This window comes from Nomia melanderi, chromosome 13 (assembly GCF_051020985.1).
Source record: "Nomia melanderi isolate GNS246 chromosome 13, iyNomMela1, whole genome shotgun sequence".
Taxonomy (NCBI): Eukaryota; Metazoa; Arthropoda; class Insecta; order Hymenoptera; family Halictidae; genus Nomia; species Nomia melanderi.
Genome location: NC_135011.1, coordinates 1,791,383 through 1,809,326, shown reverse-complemented (window position 1 = coordinate 1,809,326; position 17,944 = coordinate 1,791,383). Strand labels below are relative to the sequence as shown.

At 34.1% G+C, this 17,944-nt stretch overlaps 2 protein-coding genes across 13 annotated transcripts; one reads left to right on the top strand and one right to left on the bottom strand.

Annotated features, from left to right (window-relative positions):
- Positions 1–80: 80 nt before the first annotated feature.
- Positions 81–12,342, top strand: mbc (dedicator of cytokinesis protein myoblast city). Of its 8 annotated transcripts, none has more exons than XR_012999980.1 (21): positions 81–492; positions 1,023–1,264; positions 1,363–2,108; positions 2,218–2,374; positions 2,450–2,620; positions 2,696–3,076; positions 3,167–3,382; positions 3,455–3,777; positions 3,848–4,196; positions 5,126–5,224; positions 5,477–5,667; positions 5,735–6,085; positions 6,177–6,453; positions 6,527–6,906; positions 6,982–7,264; positions 7,325–7,548; positions 7,689–8,295; positions 8,373–8,482; positions 8,927–9,052; positions 9,261–9,667; positions 9,789–9,933. XR_012999980.1 is itself a non-coding variant. In XM_076373380.1 (21 exons), the coding sequence occupies exons 1-21, from the start codon at positions 444–446 to the stop codon at positions 10,615–10,617; spliced, it is 6,000 nt and encodes a 1,999-aa protein (XP_076229495.1). In that variant the 5' UTR covers positions 82–443; the 3' UTR covers positions 10,618–12,342. The 8 variants fall into 8 exon arrangements, 7 of the variants coding, with proteins under 7 accessions (XP_076229495.1, XP_076229494.1, XP_076229493.1 ...); XM_076373380.1 differs by lacking the exon at positions 9,261–9,667 and adding an exon at positions 10,156–12,342 and having other exon boundaries at positions 82–492; positions 2,221–2,374; positions 9,789–10,047; XM_076373379.1 differs by lacking the exon at positions 9,261–9,667 and adding an exon at positions 10,156–12,342 and having other exon boundaries at positions 82–492; positions 6,985–7,264; positions 9,789–10,047.
- Positions 12,343–12,453: 111 nt separating this feature from the next.
- On the bottom strand, positions 12,454–14,888 carry LOC116433521 (uncharacterized). 5 transcript variants are annotated; one of them, XM_031991676.2, is made up of 9 exons: positions 14,464–14,888; positions 14,337–14,376; positions 13,844–14,227; positions 13,284–13,763; positions 13,132–13,191; positions 12,992–13,057; positions 12,841–12,915; positions 12,691–12,747; positions 12,454–12,572 (listed from the first exon to the last, which is right to left on the bottom strand). In XM_031991676.2, the coding sequence occupies exons 3-9, from the start codon at positions 14,189–14,191 to the stop codon at positions 12,459–12,461; spliced, it is 1,200 nt and encodes a 399-aa protein (XP_031847536.2). In that variant the 5' UTR covers positions 14,192–14,227; positions 14,337–14,376; positions 14,464–14,888; the 3' UTR covers positions 12,454–12,458. The 5 variants fall into 5 exon arrangements, with proteins under 5 accessions (XP_031847536.2, XP_031847537.2, XP_031847534.2 ...); XM_031991677.2 differs by having other exon boundaries at positions 13,844–14,205; XM_031991674.2 differs by having other exon boundaries at positions 13,844–14,205; positions 14,337–14,888.
- Between the last annotated feature and the right edge of the window lie 3,056 nt (positions 14,889–17,944).

Below are 17,944 nucleotides of genomic sequence, written 5' to 3'. Positions count from 1 at the left end.
TTTGTATGGCAGCGATATAAATATAGTTTTCCTATTCACCGTTCTTTAGATGTAGAGGGCAGAGCAAAACCTCTGATTTTTTTACACAGTCGGTAATTCGCAACATGTGATACGAAGTTCCATAAGCTTGCATTGTCTATCTTTATACCTCGTCTGTGGTAGAAGTTATTTACAAAGAGTACATTGTATTTTATACTTTTCCCGGTTTTTCACGCGGAAGAATGCGTGCAACGCTGGAGAATCTATAAGTTGAAACATGGTTCGTGGTGTATTTGGCTTCATCCGTGTTTCCATCGCTGTGATAATATTGAGACAGTAGCATCGTGTTTCGCTGCGTATAGTTGTGTTAGATGTCAAGATAAAAAGTATCGTATTTTGCTCGCACGACAAACGTGCGGATCGAAATGTAATTAGTGTACATATATTATTATAGTTAATTCTCAATGAGAATGACAATGGCATGGTCGCAAGTTAAGGAACATCTTGGAGTGGGTAAGAAATAATTTATGAAATATTATTAATTTGGCCTTTGCAAGATCTAACATCCTGGGAGGTGCCCCAAGTCTGATAAAATTTTAACTCTTGTTTAACGCACAAGTATCGTGGATACCCGAGAAATTTTGTAATACTACTTCGACGCTCATTCTGAAACAAAATTAATTTACTTCCATCGTCAGAAAATGTTTAATTGACTCGCAGATATCATTGAAACGATTTATAACGTCAGTAACATTATCGTTTGCATAATAAATAGATGATATGTATATATATGTATATAGATGTGTATATGTACATATGTATATGGTTTATGTTTTCTTGGTAAACCTTATACTTTTTATTCATAAATTCATTGAAAATTAATAACTTCTTATTTATTAACAATAATGGAACTTTATTCCTTGCTATTTACTTTTGTAATATCACCAACATTAGTTTTGCTGTTCAAGTAGGTTAAAACATTAGAGAGGTAACGTATACTAAACATGACACTTAAGTGTTCTTAATCATTTATTATTACGCAGCCATTCATAACTTTGTACATGGGACCCCCCATGCACTACAATTATCAGTTGGGGAAGTGGTATATATATTAGCAGAGTGTGGAGATTGGTATTATGGACGAAACAAATGTAAAGGGACATGTGGGATTTTTCCAAAATCCTATATACACATTTTAGAAAAATCAATGAGTATGGATTGTTTGATACATGAAATTACTAATGTTTTAAGAGAATGGGGACATCATTGGAAGCATTTATATGTGGTGAGTACAATATATATATATACACATGTACAAAATACTTTTTTTATAAGTAATTAATGAACAAAATTTAATGCAATGAACCTTCTTTATTGTTATAGACTCATTCAGAGCATTTTAAAAACATGCAACAACAAATTCTAGAATTAATAGGATATAGAAGCAAAATTTTAAGTGGTACTTTAACAGTGGATGAATTGAAAGATATGAAAAGATTAGCTACAGCTAGGATTGATACTGGCAATCAATTATTGGGCCTAGATATGGTTGTCCGTGATGATCAGGGAAATGTCCTTAATCCAGAAGAAACAAGTACAATTCAATTGTATTATCATCATGAAACAGCTGCTGAAAGAATAAGAAAAGCAGCAAATGATATGAAAAAGAAGCCTTTGAAACCACAAGCACCTGTCTACTCACATATCTTCTTTGTTAGCGTAAGGAATTTTGTATGTAAAATGACTGAAGATGTAGAGTTACTATTGACATTATATGATGGTCGTGAAATGAAAGCAATTACCGAAAACTATGTAGTTTCATGGAGTAAGGAAGGACTAGCCAGAGATATAGATCAACTTCACAATCTTCGAGTTTTATTCACTGATCTTGGTTCTCGTGATTTAGCTAGAGATAAAGTTTATTTAGCTTGTTATGTAATTAGAGTAGGTGGTATGGAAGCTAAAGATATGGATCACCGACGTTCAAGTGTTGCACAAATTAACCAGAAAACAAGAAATACTGAAACTATGAGAAGACCTTTTGGTGTAGCAGCCATGGATATTACATTATATATTACTGGTAAACTTGAAGGTGATTCAGATCATCATCATTTCATACCATTTGTACAGTAAGTATAATGTTTGATTTTAATTGAAACATTAAATGTATTCATAAAAACTTCCTTATGAATACAATTTAGGTAGATCTGTTTTGTTGGTGCTGTTTACTTTTTTCAGATGTTGTGAGAAAGAAAGTTTAGATGGCACATTACGAAGAATTCTGTCTCAAAAAGAAGCAAGTATTCAGAAAAGTGGCAATGGCAGTAATGGTAATTTTACTGGTGGTCAGGGTTTGTGGGCTAGTTTAAAATTGCTTAGAGGGGATCCGAAACAAGTAAGCAAAACTTTAAACTCTTAAAAACTATGGTTGGAATAATAATATTTATTATAAAGTCTTAATGGAACTTAGGTGAGAGAGGAGAATCCTCATTTAGTACTTGGTAATGTTGCTACTGCAAGAAAAATGGGTTTTCCAGAAGTTATTTTACCAGGTGATGTGAGAAATGACTTATATCTCACATTGATTAGTGGTGAATTTAATAAAGGTTCAAAATCTACTGACAAGAATGTTGAAGTAACGGTTGGTATTATTTAATACTTATTATTACTTACTTTTATATGCATGTACATATATTATTATTTTATTTTTTGATAGGTTAAAGTGTGCAATGAGTTTGGCACTCCTATACCAGGTGTTATGACACTGGGCGGTGGAGCTTTGCCGATTGACGAATATCATAGCGTTATTTACTACCATGAGGATAAACCAAGATGGTGTGAAACATTCAAGATTGCTATACCTATTGAAGAATTCAAACAGGCACATTTAAAATTCACGTTTAAGCATCGAAGTTCGAATGAAGCGAAAGATAAAAGCGAGAAACCTTTTGCCTTAAGTTATGTGAAGTTAATGCAACGTAATGGGACCACATTGCAAGATATACAGCATGAATTGCTAGTCTATAAATTAGATCAAAAGAAATATGAAGAAGCTGATATCTCGTATTTGAAACTTCCATCTACAAGAAGTGAATTGGTGAGGAAAATGAGAATATAAGAAATCTTAAACGTTATCTAAGAGAATATTTAAATACCATAATACAATTTGAGTATTGTTTTTTTCTAGGTTGAACTAAATGTTGAGAAAAAGCCAACATTAGGAGTGCTTACTTTAAGTACTAAGGACAGTTTTCTCATAGCCACTAATATTTGTTCAACAAAACTAACACAGAATGTAGATTTATTAGGATTATTAAACTGGGCATCGCATAATACAGACTTAAAAGAATCTTTGGCTGCTTTAATGAAAGTTGATGGAGAAGAAATTGTTAAGTTTCTGCAGGTATACAAATTTTTAGTTCGTATATATAAAAATTTCACAAGTATGAATAAGTTACATAGTATTTTTTTGCAGGATGTTCTGGATGCATTATTTAATATACTAATGAGTAATTCGGACAGTGATGTTTATGATGATATGGTATTTGAGTGTTTGTTGTACATTATCGGTCTAGTGTCTGATAGAAAGTATCAACACTTTCAACCAGTATTAGATTTATATATTTCTGAGAGTTTTTCTGCGACACTCGCATACAAAAAGTTAATTGCAGTATTACGTAAACGTATAGATAATGCTACTAATAATGACGGGCAAGAACGTGATATACTTCTAAAAACAATGAAAAGTCTTCAATATTGTATGAGATTCGTTGTTGAATCTCGTTTTCTATTTACCGAGTATGTCTTTTACTGTTAATACCATTGAAATTTCTCTTAGTTGCTATTACTAAAAACCTCAATGTAATAGGTTAAATCAAGATGAAGAAGAATTTTCTCAGACGTTAACAGAATTATTGAAATCAATAGTTGAACTCATGAGACATGAAACAGATGGTACTTTATTAGTGCAAGGAGCATGTCTTAAATATTTACCAACCACTATACCTCATTTATTGCGAGTATACAGTGGTAAACAATTGAGCATAATCTTGACCGATTTGTTAGTTACTTTACCGACAGGAAGATTGACGAAACAAAAAATGATGACAGTAAATGATATCGTTCATAGTCAGCTTTTCCTGAATGCGGAATGTAGAGCAATTTTATTACCTAGGATTACTATTTTAGTTCGAGACTTACTGGAGGCCAAAGAAGAGGTAAAATATGTTGTGATTTTATTACATTATACATTATGTCTTCTTAAGTTTTACTGTGGAGAAAATTGAATACTCACGTTACTCGTTGAAGTGTACGTAAAGCGACTAAAGAATATTATCGGTATTAACGTACATTGAACCTTTCCTATAACATGGAACACTTTCACGAGTAGCCTGACGTATTCTTATTGAAGTTTCGTTCATGTTAATACCAATGTGATGTAACAACGCTTAGAAACAGGTATGCGTGTCTTGTGTTCGAGGCAGTTGCAATTTTTTCATGTTGCCTGTACATCGATTATCATAATCAAAATGTGAGCGGAGCTTTTCATCTGCATTCGAAACTTTCTTACACAACTTATACGATACTTATAGTGTCACTATTCGTGCTTTCCGTGCAGCCTGACATCCTCCCGCCACGCATCTTTCTATGAATCTTACATCATTCTTTAAAGACATTCTCTGTAAAATCTAACTAGAGCATGAGCGATGGAACATACATCCTTTGTTTTTGATGTAGCATGAACTCATAAAATAATGTGATATGAAGTTAATTATTCATTATCTAAAGACGTTCACAAGAAAACTATATTTTATGTGTTTTGTCCTTTTATTCTGTTTTTATCGGATTTCACAAAGACATACTCTATCAAAGTAGTATCTTAAACTGCCCGACAAAGAGCATTGAATAAACAACTTTTACAATTCTTTCTTACATTCAGTGTAATGCCCTTTTGTAACTTTTCTATTGCTTCTGGGGCACTGCATTTTAATCGCTTGTAGTTTTAATACGATCTCTCTTAGGTGGTGGACAGATATTAAAGTTATAATTGTAATTTTTCGCATAAACTGGCATTATATTCTGACTAACATAGGGCTGTTTCATTTTTGTGTTTGGTTTGGTTTTGGTTATTGGCCTAAATAAAAAGGGGCTGTCAAGTACGCCTGGAAAAAGCGTGGCGAAGGTAGCCAGGCTGCTCGGCGAGAATCGACATCGACTCAACCAGCATCGCGGCTATTCTGAGGAGGTAATTACCGAGATATACGTTAACGAATTAAAGTGTGACATTTATTTTGGATTATTGGCATTATACATGCTAATGAAACGAAAACTCTACCGACACCTACTTTAGGATAAGTATCTTACATTAGATTTGCAGGAATGCTGATTATCGTTATGTTCCATTTTACTTTTGACTTCTGATTAACTTTTCGCAAAAGTCTTTAAACACGATCAACAGGGATGCTAAGGGACACATTTCTGTCTTATGTTTACATAGGTTGAATTATGTGTCAAGATTTTATCTGACATATTGGAATTAACATTTAGGAAAGATATAGGAAGTACAGTGCAGGATGTGAAGGAGATTATGCTCACAGCTCTACGGACTATCATTCAAACAGTTATATCCATGGACAGAGAAAATCCATTAGTTGGAAATCTAGTTTCAGTTATGTTAGCAATATTCAGGTAAAAATTAAGTTACTGTAATGTCTCGTTGAAAGGATAATTTATAATATTACGCATAACATTTCAGACAAATGACTCGACAACATTATGAGATTTATATAACACATTTTGGAACTAACTTTGATTTGCTGGATTTCCTTATGGAAATATTATTGGTATTCAAAGATTTAGTTTCAAGGAGTGTGTTCCCAAGTGATTGGTGTGAAATGATTATGCTTCAAAACAGTATCATTTTGAAATCACTGCGTTACTTCTCTGGTACCATCAGAGATTACTTCTTCAAGAATTTCGAGCAACAGGCTTGGTCGAATTTTTTCCATTGTGCTATTGCATTTTTGACCCAGCCTACCTTGCAGTTGGAGATGTTTACACCATCGAAACGCAATCGCATTGTCTCGCGTTACAATGATATGCGCAGGTGCGTAAATATATTACAATTATTTCAATATAATCAAGATCAGATACATTTACACTATTATGGAAATTATCAAAATACATTTTCGTCGCAGAGAGACAGCTTTTGAAATACGTTCGATGTGGTTCAATTTGGGCCTACATAAAATATTGTTTGTTCCTGCTTTGGTCGGAGCAATATTAGAAATGGCGTTAATTCCCGAAAGCGAATTAAGAAAGGCAACTATACCGATATTCTTTGATATGATGCAATGTGAATTTTATAGTTCGCGCATCGTTGAAGGATACGGCGATACGAAAAGGGATCCTGCTCATATAAAAGCTAATTTCACAGAATATGAAAATGAAATGATCGCAAAGTTGGATATATTGGTAAAATGTGATAAATATTATTATTTATTTTTGTCGGTCGATTGTGTATCATATTAGTATAATATGTTAATAGGTCGAAGGAGGGAGAGGGGATGAACAATTTCGTTCTCTTTGGACTCAGGTAATGGGTAATCTTTGCGAGAAACATTCAACTATGCGGGAACAGGGTTTACGTTTCGTGGATACGGTAGCTAAGCTCATGGAACGGTTATTACAATACCGCGATATTATTCACGCGGAGTCCCAAGAACATAGAATGTTATGTATCGTAAATTTGTTAGAATTTTACTCCGACATAAATAGAAAGGAAATGTATATCAGATATGTGAACAAGCTTTGCGAATTGCATCTGGAGTGTGATAATTACACTGAAGCGGCGTACTCGCTGAAATTACATAGTCAATTATTAGCATGGAGCGATCAACCATTGCCACCTTTACTAAGATCACACAGGTACCGATGTCAAACTGATCACTTAACAATTTCATTTGGAATTTCTCAATTATTAAAGAACATCGTCATTTAAAGTAGATACTTATCGTGTCAAACGCATCGTGAATTAAAAGAAGCACTGTACAACGACATGATCGATTACTTCGATAAAGGTAAAATGTGGGAATGTGCGTTAGCCGTATGTAAAGAGTTAGTCGCGCAGTACGAAGAAGAGACGTTTGACTACCTACAACTTTCTGTATTGTTACAACGCATGGCCAAGTTTTATGATGCTATAGTGAAACAATTACGGCCGGAACCAGAATATTTTAGGGTTGCATATTACGGTCGAGGTCATCCTGCGTTTTTGCAAAATAAGGTACTTTAATGAATCGCTCGTCATTGGAAATCATTTAATACGAAGTGTTATTTATGTTAGGTGTTCATTTACCGTGGAAAGGAATATGAAAGACTCAGTGATTTTTGCTCTCGAACGTTAAATCAGCTACCAAACGCAGAACAGATGAATAAATTGTCTCCCCCCACTTCAGAGATATTAGAGTCGAATCATCAGTATGTGCAAATCAATAAAGTAGATCCTCTGATGGATGAGAAGAGAAACCGACTCAGTGGGAAGCCGATAACAGCGGATGCAGTTCTCAGGTAAAAATGTAGTCTAAATTGAAATATTTGAATCCTAGTCTCCAATGTATCCTGCGCAAAGTGTATTAATAATCGAATCCTATTATAATTCGGTCGCTATTGAAAAATATGAATGTGTAATACTTCTACTTGCATTTAAGGTACCATAGAGTAAACGACGTACAACGTTTCCGGTTTTCGAGGCCAGCGCCCAAAAAGGATGTAATCTCATTCGTGAATTCTGATAAAGAAAAGGAGACTAACATTAATACTAATAACGAATTTGCATCGTTATGGTTAGAAAGGACAGTATTGGTGACAAGTCATCCCTTACCAGGAATTCTTAGGTGTTTCCCTGTTACATCCAGTCAAACATACTTAGTCAGTCCACTTCGCAATGCGATAGAAACGATGGAAGCTACCAACACCATGCTGAGAGATTTAATTATAGCTCATAAAGCGGATCACAGTCTTCCATTAAATCCTCTGAGTATGAAACTTAATGGCATATTAGATCCAGCGGTAATGGGTGGCATTGATAACTACGAGAAAGGTTTCCTTAACGCTGAATATCGTGCTTCGCATCCAGAAGAAAGTTCAGATCTTCTCAAGTTAGAAGGATTAATTGCTGAACAGATACCGTTATTAGGCGTTGGCTTGCAGTTGCATAAAGCACGTGCCCCCCCTGAATTATCACCGTTTCATCAGCGCTTGGAACAGTGTTTTGCATCCATGCGAAGTCAAGTTGAAGCGAAATATGGAAAGAGGGTAAGAGAAAAAGAGTCAGTATTCTTCTCTTCTTTCAAAGAAGCTTGTTTTGACTTTTAAATTCATTATTATTCTAGACGTGTGATTTGCAAATCGAGACTTTAACTCAAACCGTTACCATGCGAAGACCACAAACGGTGAGAGGAGAGAATCATCGTTTGTCTGAATCAAATATAGTGAACTCGGAGTGAGTAATATTTAATCGTTGTTAAATGTTCTAACTGTTAATACTAACATTAGTCTCATTTAACGGTGCTATTACCGATCATTAAAGTTCATTTGCTTTGTATTATATTGTGAATACTCATGTGCATGCAAACATGAAGATCATTGTTAAAGTGTATACATCATATAAAAATGAAAGAAAGGCATGTTATAGAAAGTAAATCACGAGACACAGAGCGTTTGAATATTTTGAATTTAAGGGTAAAGAGAATATAATGAGAAATGGTCGAGTTTTGTTTTTCGAATACGCTTTTTTCATTTTAAATGTATGTTTATTCCTTTTTGTGTTGTTGTATGTGACATTGTGATAACGTGGTAAAGAAACGTGTTTCTTGTGATTCCCTTTATACGTTTCCTTATTCCTCGTTATAAAGTTACGTGGTTACTTTGTAATTATCTCGTTCAGCTGTGGAACTCACTCCAGGGTATCCTCTCTCACAAGATCCCAAGTTACAACGTTCAAGTCGTTCACATCATTCAATTTTAACAACAGTACACCCTCATCCAGCGCTCAGAACGTCAGTTTATCAAGGTAAAGACGTCACAATCACGTGAAAAAGTTTCTTTAATAGCTGTTAATATATTTTTCCATTATGTTTCGCTGTTTCTTAAACCTTTTTTTTTTTATTATTCCACTTTCTACCAACAATATTTATTGCCTATTACATATCTTATTAACGTCTTTCAAAGTTATATGTACGCTAAGGACGGATATTGGAACAATGTATATATGATTTCAGGAATTTTGCTGTTGGACCTGATAAGCACAATATCCTATTATCATTTCTTCGCACTTAGCATTTTTTGTATATGTACACATGTGAATATCGCACGTATGAATAATTTATTTACTGGTATTTTACTTAATTATTTTAGCATATTGCGGCTAATTTATTCGTTATATTTATTATTCGTTTACCGTTTCCTGGGTCCAAATTAATTTCTTCGTCAGCGTATACCATTCATTTTATGCTATAAATAAGAAGTGAATTATAAAAGCCACATATATACATATACATTGGGTTCACTTACATTTTTTATTCTCGTATATTCTCTATTTGCATGACGTTCTTTTACATAATTTTTGTTATCATTTTTGTCCCTGGATTAAACGTCTACAATAACGACCGGTTATTTCACTAAATAGGTAAATAATGAATATTAGTAAATATACTATTATCAGTGCCGACATTAATCATTAATATTTCTATCAATGAACATTTAAGGCACGAATGTTCCGTACGTGATTCGTGTTTGTTGTTACACAGAAACGCATCAATACGTTCGCACATCTTGTCAACGGCTTCTCTGCAAAAAGCATTGGGAAGTCCGAGTCCGGGGACAAATAAGAAAAAGGATTCGAAACGAAGGAGTTCACGGAAAAGTGATTCCGCGGCATCATCGAAAACCGATCAACCGACCAGTCAGTGGTATACCACAACTGAAATATCTCAAAATACATCAACTCCTGTTACGCCATTGTTATCTAGTTATCCTAGTACTCCAATATTCGAGCTTCGTCAAGAGGTAATATAAGTGTTTCATTATTATTTACTGCTCTGTGTAACGGTAAAATAGTATAACATACTACGATTTACGCTCGATTGATTTTTTTTTCTTTTTTTTTCTTTGCAGCTAACACCTAAACGTCCTTTAAGATCAGAGATAGAAAAGGAAAGGAGAATAAGTAATCGGTTGTCCGGCCAATCTCAACATTATTTAAGAAATGTAAATAACGGAATGGATTCAAGTAGTTTAGGGAAAGGAAATAGGGACAGTATTGGCACGACAGACAGTACAGCATCCGAAGATGATCCACCGCCGCCATTACCCGTGAAAACGCGTGAAGCTGATTACTGTAATCTTCCGGACGAATTACCCGCTTCCCATTGCGGAACAGATAGTTTAAATAATTTAAATAGACCTCTGGGGCACTGGACAAAGAACAAGCTTCCAACACCTACAGACGATCTTGACGTTCAGATGAAACCACCTACACCACCGCCGAAACCAAAAAGACCGCCTTACAGTTTAAACAAGCTAATGCATCCTACTGGCGATGTAGATAACTTTAGTCAAGATCCGTCCGTAACTTGACATAGACTTTTTTACGATCGTTTTTCTTGCCAGTATACTGAGCATTGCGTGTAATAATATTTATAGAAATGTTTTTATCCCGAGCAGTATATAGAATGAGCTTAAAATTTAATATATTTTGTGTTCCACGATTATAGTACGGTTACACGATACAGTTATTAACATAGAACGAAATGCTAAAATTAGCAAATTGAACTCGGTCAAAATTATTCGTTAATTCCGTGAGAAGTAACAGTAAAACGTTTCTGCTAAATTCCAACGACTGGATTTAATACGATTCCCAGAGAAACTATTTTTTGGTACATGACACGAACTCCCATACGATGTTAGGTCTATCATAATACCTCTTCTGTGGTTTAGTACGTAGGTAAAAAGTTACCATTTACATTTGTTTTTCTGTACCTTTGTTCTTGCATCAGTGAAAAGGTGTTTAACAATACTGACAGTAATTAACAAATTATATATAATTATATAAGATTATAATATTCTTTATACACGTATACTAAAAGCTTTGCCGCTATTCCATCCAATTATGGAATTTTCGAACAAACTATATACATCACTAATATACCTATAACAAAAATCTAATGATGATTCACGGAAGCACAGTTTCATATTACACGATTCGTATGTTTGACATTTTTTCTTTTTACACGCGAATATTCAACTACTACGTACTTCACATAATTAATGGACTAAAATACTATGATACGAAAGTATAAATATAAAGTATGCATAATATAATAATTAGAGGCTGATATTACCATTTTTACTGCGTATTTTTGTAAATTTTGATATTAGGCGTTTTCCCTACAATATATCCCTTTTTAAAGCAAATTTTACTGTTACCGTTGTTAGTATTTTCTACTGTTTTATTATGCCAATACGAACAATTCAACAGAGCTATTTTTAAAATGCAAAATATTTTTGGCGTCCACCAGTTTTTCATGCTCAATTTTATATCAGAAATCTGTTTCATCGATTCTTATGAAACTAATGTTGTCAATATACAACTATGACCTAAGCATTACCGATTTATTGTGATTTAGTCGTATAAGATAAGAATTTATGCTTTTCATAACAATTGACGACAAGAGATTCATAATCTTATGAATAATGAATTAATAATGTATTGGAATATAATCTTATAATTTCTAAGCACAAAGAAAAACAACAGAAAAGCATTAATTCTATGCATGAAAGACAACTGATTGATCATAATTGAATTTACAATGTTTATTTATTGTACTACTGTACGATACCATAACAGATTATTAAGAGTCAAATAACGAATTTTAACGATAAAACCATAGACATCAGTTACGAAGCACTATAATATAATAGGAGAAAAGCAATTCTCGCGTGAGTCTCATACCAAAGAGATTAGTGCTTTATTTATTTAATTTGTTAACAAATGGTATGTATTAGTTAAGCAATGTTATACGACATTACCTGCTTAAAACACGAATAATATATGTATATTCAGTAGTTTTATCTTTCATTAATGATGAGCTAAAAGTTACAATTGTACGCATGTAGTTTTAGTTAATTTTTAAAGTTTACCGTAAACGAGGAAAAGAAATAATATACATTTAATGTGCCATTTCTTTCTTTAATGTTCATAATGATCGATTTAAATTTAATTTAGGGACCAATGTAACGACGTTGTATGTCAAAGTTAAAATTTATTTACTGTTGCTCATAATACATAATTCTATTCATAAATTTTGTTTCCTTATTACTAATAAGCGTGTACATCACTTTTCTAAATTACTTAAATATAAAATACATGACATAAATTTATATTTCAGACGTAAACATATGTAGTTGTTCACCTACTTTTATGATATTGTGCATGACTCCTCGTTTGGTTCCTTTGTTTTTGTTGTTTTTTTACTTTCTTTTTGAGGATTCAAAGGTGGCGTACAATTACTCGTTTGAGGATTCGGCGGAGGCTGCGTAAAATTTCTCGTTTGAGTATTTGGAGTATGTAAAGATCAATGAATTTTGTAGATTGATAAATATAATGTGGAAATCGGGTCTTGATAGAATTAAAAAGATTAATAAAATTACCAGTAATGTTTCACTTCTTTGGAATGTGTCATTGGACTTTATATTTCCTTTTTGTAACTGCAAGTAATTTTTTACAAAAATATTAATATTACTACATTATTTATTTTTAAAAATTTGTAAATGTTATTTGTAAAAATTTAGTTCTGTTACCATATGATTTAAATTTGGATATAATTCATTTTGAATTTCAGAAAATGCAGGGGCACTAGGTTGACTGCCAAAATTCTGAAAAAAATAGAAGTATTTCCTTTATATAGAATGAAATTTATAAGATAAATAAATTTAGAAAATACAATATTACATTTGAGACTGCTGAAGACGAAGGTGCAAAATATGCTGCCCTATTGTCCATTGGTCTAAAGGTTGGCTAGAATTGAAAAAAGATATAAGAAAGGAGACACAAATTAATTCAAATCATAAATATTAACTTTTATTTTCTACCTTCATGTCCATTCTTTGTGGATTAACAGACGGATTTAATATATTTGTTTTCATGTCTATCTAAAATAAATATAAAATAGAATTAAAAATGAAAAATTTGGAAAACTTCAATTTTCATTGTAAATATATATGTAAACAATGCATATGTTTACCTCTTTCTTTTCATCTTTTTTAAATCGACAACAGTCAGTGTAATGATTTCGTGCACCACATTTCATACATTTATGTCCCCAGGCGGGACAACATTTCTCCAAATGATGCATATTACAGTTTCCACATCTTTTAAGCACTGCGTTTATTTGATGATCTTTATCAGATAAGTTTACACCTATGTTAACATCATTTTTAAAATCTGTTTTTAATTTATTATTAACGTTAACATTTTTTGTTCCATTATCTTTTTGTGGTTGTCTGTGCTGAACTCTTTTTTTAATATTCATATGTTTAGGAGCTTTTATTTTTGTTTGTATAGCATTTGTATGTTCATGATAAATAGTCATTAATTTGATCAAATCAAGGTTTTCTGTATTGAATAGTTTCATTCGCAAATTTTTGTCTTTTATCCCTACAATCACTTTATCTCTAATGAGACTATCTGTCAAAGTTCCAAAATTACAAGTTTCTGCTTTTTTCTAAAATGTAAAAAAATAAAATAAGTATGCATTGTTAACTCCGTAAAGGAAATACATAAAAATTTATGGATATAACTCACTTTCAAATCAAGAATATAAGCATTAATTGTTTCATCTTTATTTTGGAATCTACTAAAAAATTTATATCGTTCAATAACTTCATTGTTTGAAACTTGAAAGTATATATCAAGTTGTTCTAATAAGTTGTTCATATTATTTATAGGTTTATTGCTTTCTTTATAAATCTTGTCTATGGCCGTTTGACCAATTACTCCTATGTTCTCTTTTAGCAGATGAATTTTTAAATCTTCCGACTTTTCAATAAAGTCATTCACTTTTAAATAATTGATGAAACCTTTTTTCCATTTCAGCCAGTTTTCCGTCTGATTTCCAGTGTTAGATAAAGGCATAGTAATCTGTTGTTCCATTTTTATAAGAGTTTCTTGAACAATGAAAGAATATATCTATAAAATTATTTATTATTACACATTGTTATATTTTGACATTACGTTAAAAATATGAATAATCAAAATCTATCATAATAAAGTTTAGATCTTAAAAACTTTTACTTACTTAAAGCCCACAAATGCGTCTTAAATTTTACAGCTGAAAACTTGGAAGAAAATTAAAAGTATTACAGCTTTGAAGTAAACATTGATTTTTTATACAAATTACATTATATTAATAATTAATAAGTTACTTTAACGAGGTAGTTGTCGATAATAACGTCGAAGTACGCGCACAGTTACATGATATACTAAAAAGGCATATCTTCTACGCAGCTAATACGTGAGCAAAGAGAACGGGGATTCCCTTATCACGATTGTCATTTAGACAACACCGAGGCAAGAAGGATTTTCCCCGACGTGTGTGTAGTTTTGATTGGTTACGTGTAACCGTACTGACGAATAGTAAATTAGTATGGAAAACCAAATTAGAAAAACTGAAAACTGACTAATCAGACAGCCATTTCTCAGTCTCGTTATTAAGTGATAAATATGTAAATCACAGAAGTCTCTAGACCCTAGTCCAGGCTTTCAATTGTATCTAAAGTTGGAGTGAGTTTTACAGAGACGAATGCCAATATGTACACGGTTTTCACCAGATAATAAAACTTAATACTGAAATGTATGAATCATTCATTTATATACATTCCATAACCTAGATAAGTCATATAGTATGTGATATCGTCAAATAAAAATCAAGGATCTGTACATAGTTTATCAAATCATTTATAGATATAGATGTACCGATCTTTCACCACTTGATAGATAATTGACTTTTTAGTTTCTACTTCTGATAGGGTATTGCTTTGTAATTGGGAAAATTAGAATGGACCCTATATTCCTGTGGCGGTCCTAATTAGATTTGAGAACAAATTAATGAGTTATTAGCGCCGAAAGGTATGTATTATTTTCCCGATTTCCACAAGGAAAGGTATATGGTGTGACAAGGACAGAAGTAGTTGCATGGTGACGCCATCTAGCGGGCAATGTCAGGTACTATTTGACTAGAAGTTTCAGCATTCAGCGAATAGGTGGAGCTCCAATCCAAGATTCGGAGTGGGGGTTTCCAACAACGATTGCGGTAGTCTCTCGCAGGGGTTCGAGAGGTTCGTCACATCGAGTCCGGAGCTCTCGCGTGACGGTTTGAGGGTTTCCTCGGACCGATTCCGGCGGTCTCTCATTTAAATTTCGGAGTTTCCCGTGGGGGTTCGAGGGGGTCTCTCACTTAAATTTGGGGGTTCGAGGGAGTCTGTCACTTAAATTTGCGGGTTCGAGGCGGTCTCTCATTTAGATTTGGGAGTTTCTAGAGGGGGTCTGAGGGGTCTCTCGTGGAAGTTCGAGGGGTTTCTCACACCAATTCTGATGGTCCGTCCCGACGGTGCAAGAGGTTTCTCATACCGATTCCAGTGGTCTCTCGCAACCGTTTAAGGGATCTCTCACATCAATGCCGGGGGTGCCTCATAGCGGTTCGAGCGATTTTACACAGCGATTACAAAGGGTTTCTCGTGGGGGTTCAAGGGGTTTCACGAGGGTATTCAAGCGATCACTCGCTGGGGTTCAAGGGGTTTCTTCCATGTCGCGATGGTCGCACCCGCCAGGGATATTAGGCGTAAACTGAAAAGCTCCCTTATTGCGTATTTTACAATCATTCACTCTCCCGATAAAGGCTCAAGAGTACGCAGACTCTCCGGCCACCAGACTCAATCTAAACAGGTCCCAAATTTAACGTTCACGAATCTAGTACCCTTTCGAAAATGGCTCAAAAGCTCTAGGACCATTCTGCTCAAACTAGAAAAGCTCGAAATTTAAACCCCCCGCAGGGAATTGAGCTCTCCCAAAATGGCTCAAAAGCTCGGATCTCTCTCTAATTCCGTAAGACTCAAACTAATAAAGCTCCAAATTTAACTCTCCAGGAAATTAAGCACTCCAAAAAATGACTCAAAAGCACGAGCGCTCTAATTTTGGCGAGGCTCAAACTAACGAGGCTGAAAATTTAACTCTCCTCAAAATCGCTCAAAAGCTCGAATTATGTAATTTCGTGAGGCTCAAACTAAAAACGCTCAAAATTTAGATTTCCAGGGAATTCATTTCCCCCAAAATGGCTCAAAAGCTCACATCCTCTAATTTCGTGAGGCTCAAACTAATAAAGCGCCAAACTTAACTCTCCAGGAAATTAAGCATGCCAAAAAATGGCTCAAAAGCTGGACCCCTTTAAATTTGGCGAGGCTCAAACTAACAAGGCTAAAAATTTAACTCTCCCCAAAATCGCTAAAAAGCTCGAATAATGTAATTTCGTGAGACTCAAACTAAAAACGCTCAAAATTCAGCTCTCCAGGGAATTCATTTCCCCCAAACTGGCTCAAAAGCTCACATCCTCTAATTTCGTGAGGATCAAACTAATAAAGCTCCAAACATGACTCTCCAGGAAATCACGCATGCCAAAAATGGCTCAAAAGCTTGGCCCCTTTAATTTTGGGGAGGCTCAAACTAAAAAGGCTAAAAATTCAACTCTCCCCAAAATCGCTCAAAAGCTCGAATTATGTAATTTCGTAAGGCTCAAACTAAAAACGCTCAAAATTTAGCTTTCCAGGGAATTAATTTCCCCTAAAATGGCTCAAAAGCTCACATCCTTTAATTTCGTGAGGCTCAAACTAATAAAGCTCCACACATAACTGTCCAGGAAATCACGCATACCAAAAATGGCTCAAAAGCTCGGCCCCTTTAATTTGGGCGAGGCTCATACTAAAAAGGCTAAAAATTTAACTCTCCCCAAAATCGCTCAAAAGCTCGAATTATTTAATTTCGTGAGGCTCAAACTAAAAACGCTCAAAATTTAGCTTTCCAGGGAATTCATTTCCCCCAAAATGGCTCAAAAACTCAAATCCTCTAATTTCGTGAGGCTCAAACTAATAAAGCGCTAAACTTTACTCTCCAGGAAATCAAGCATGCCAAAAAATGGCTCAAAAGCTGGACCCCTTTAATTTTGGGGAGGCTCAAACTAAAAAGGCTAAAAAATCAACTCTCCCCAAAATCGCTCAAAAGCTCGAATTATGTAATTTCGTAAGGCTCAAACTAAAAACGCTCAAAATTTAGCTTTTCAGGGAATTAATTTCCCCTAAAATGGCTCAAAAGCTCACATCCTTTAATTTCGTGAGGCTCAAACTAATAAAGCGCCAAACTTAACTCTCCAGGAAATCAAGCATGCCAAAAAATGGCTCAAAAGCTGGACCCCTTTAAATTTAGCGATGCTCAAACTAACAAGGCTAAAAATTTAACTCTGTAGGATATTGAGCCTTGCCAAATGACTCAAAAGGACAAGAGACTGCGATGCTCACACTAAGAAAACTGTTATATATCTCTTTAGGGAATTTTGAGCCAATCTTAGAGGGGCATGATTCCCTGGAAACTTAAATTTAGTGCTTCTTTAGTTTGAGCAGCATGGTGCTGGAGCTTTTGAGCAATTTTTGGGAGCGTATAATTCGTTAAAGTGTCCAATTTGAGTTTTTTAGTTTGAGCAGCAAGATGATAGAGCTTTTGAGCCATTTTGGAAGCGTATAATTCCTTAAAGTGTCCAATTCGAGCTTTTTAGTTTGAGCAGCGTGACGCTAGAGCTTTTGAGCCATTTTGGGGGAGCGTATAATTCGTTAAAGTGTCCAATTTGAGTTTTTTTTAGTT

Excerpts from the sequence above, each read along its gene's own strand:
- mbc (XM_076373378.1), top strand. The coding sequence starts at position 444 with ATGAGAATGACAATGGCATGGTCGCAAGTTAAGGAACATCTTGGAGTG. Across the intron at positions 1,265-1,362 it reads ATTGGAAGCATTTATATGTG|ACTCATTCAGAGCATTTTAA; the intron begins GTGAGTACAATA and ends TTATTGTTATAG. Across the intron at positions 8,296-8,372 it reads AAGCGAAATATGGAAAGAGG|ACGTGTGATTTGCAAATCGA; the intron begins GTAAGAGAAAAA and ends TTATTATTCTAG.
- LOC116433521 (XM_031991674.2), bottom strand. The coding sequence starts at position 14,191 with ATGGAACAACAGATTACTATGCCTTTATCTAACACTGGAAATCAGACG. Across the intron at positions 13,058-13,131 it reads CACAAAGAATGGACATGAAG|CCAACCTTTAGACCAATGGA; the intron begins GTAGAAAATAAA and ends TTTCAATTCTAG. Across the intron at positions 12,573-12,690 it reads AAAGAAGTGAAACATTACTG|CCTCCGCCGAATCCTCAAAC; the intron begins GTAATTTTATTA and ends AATTTTACGCAG.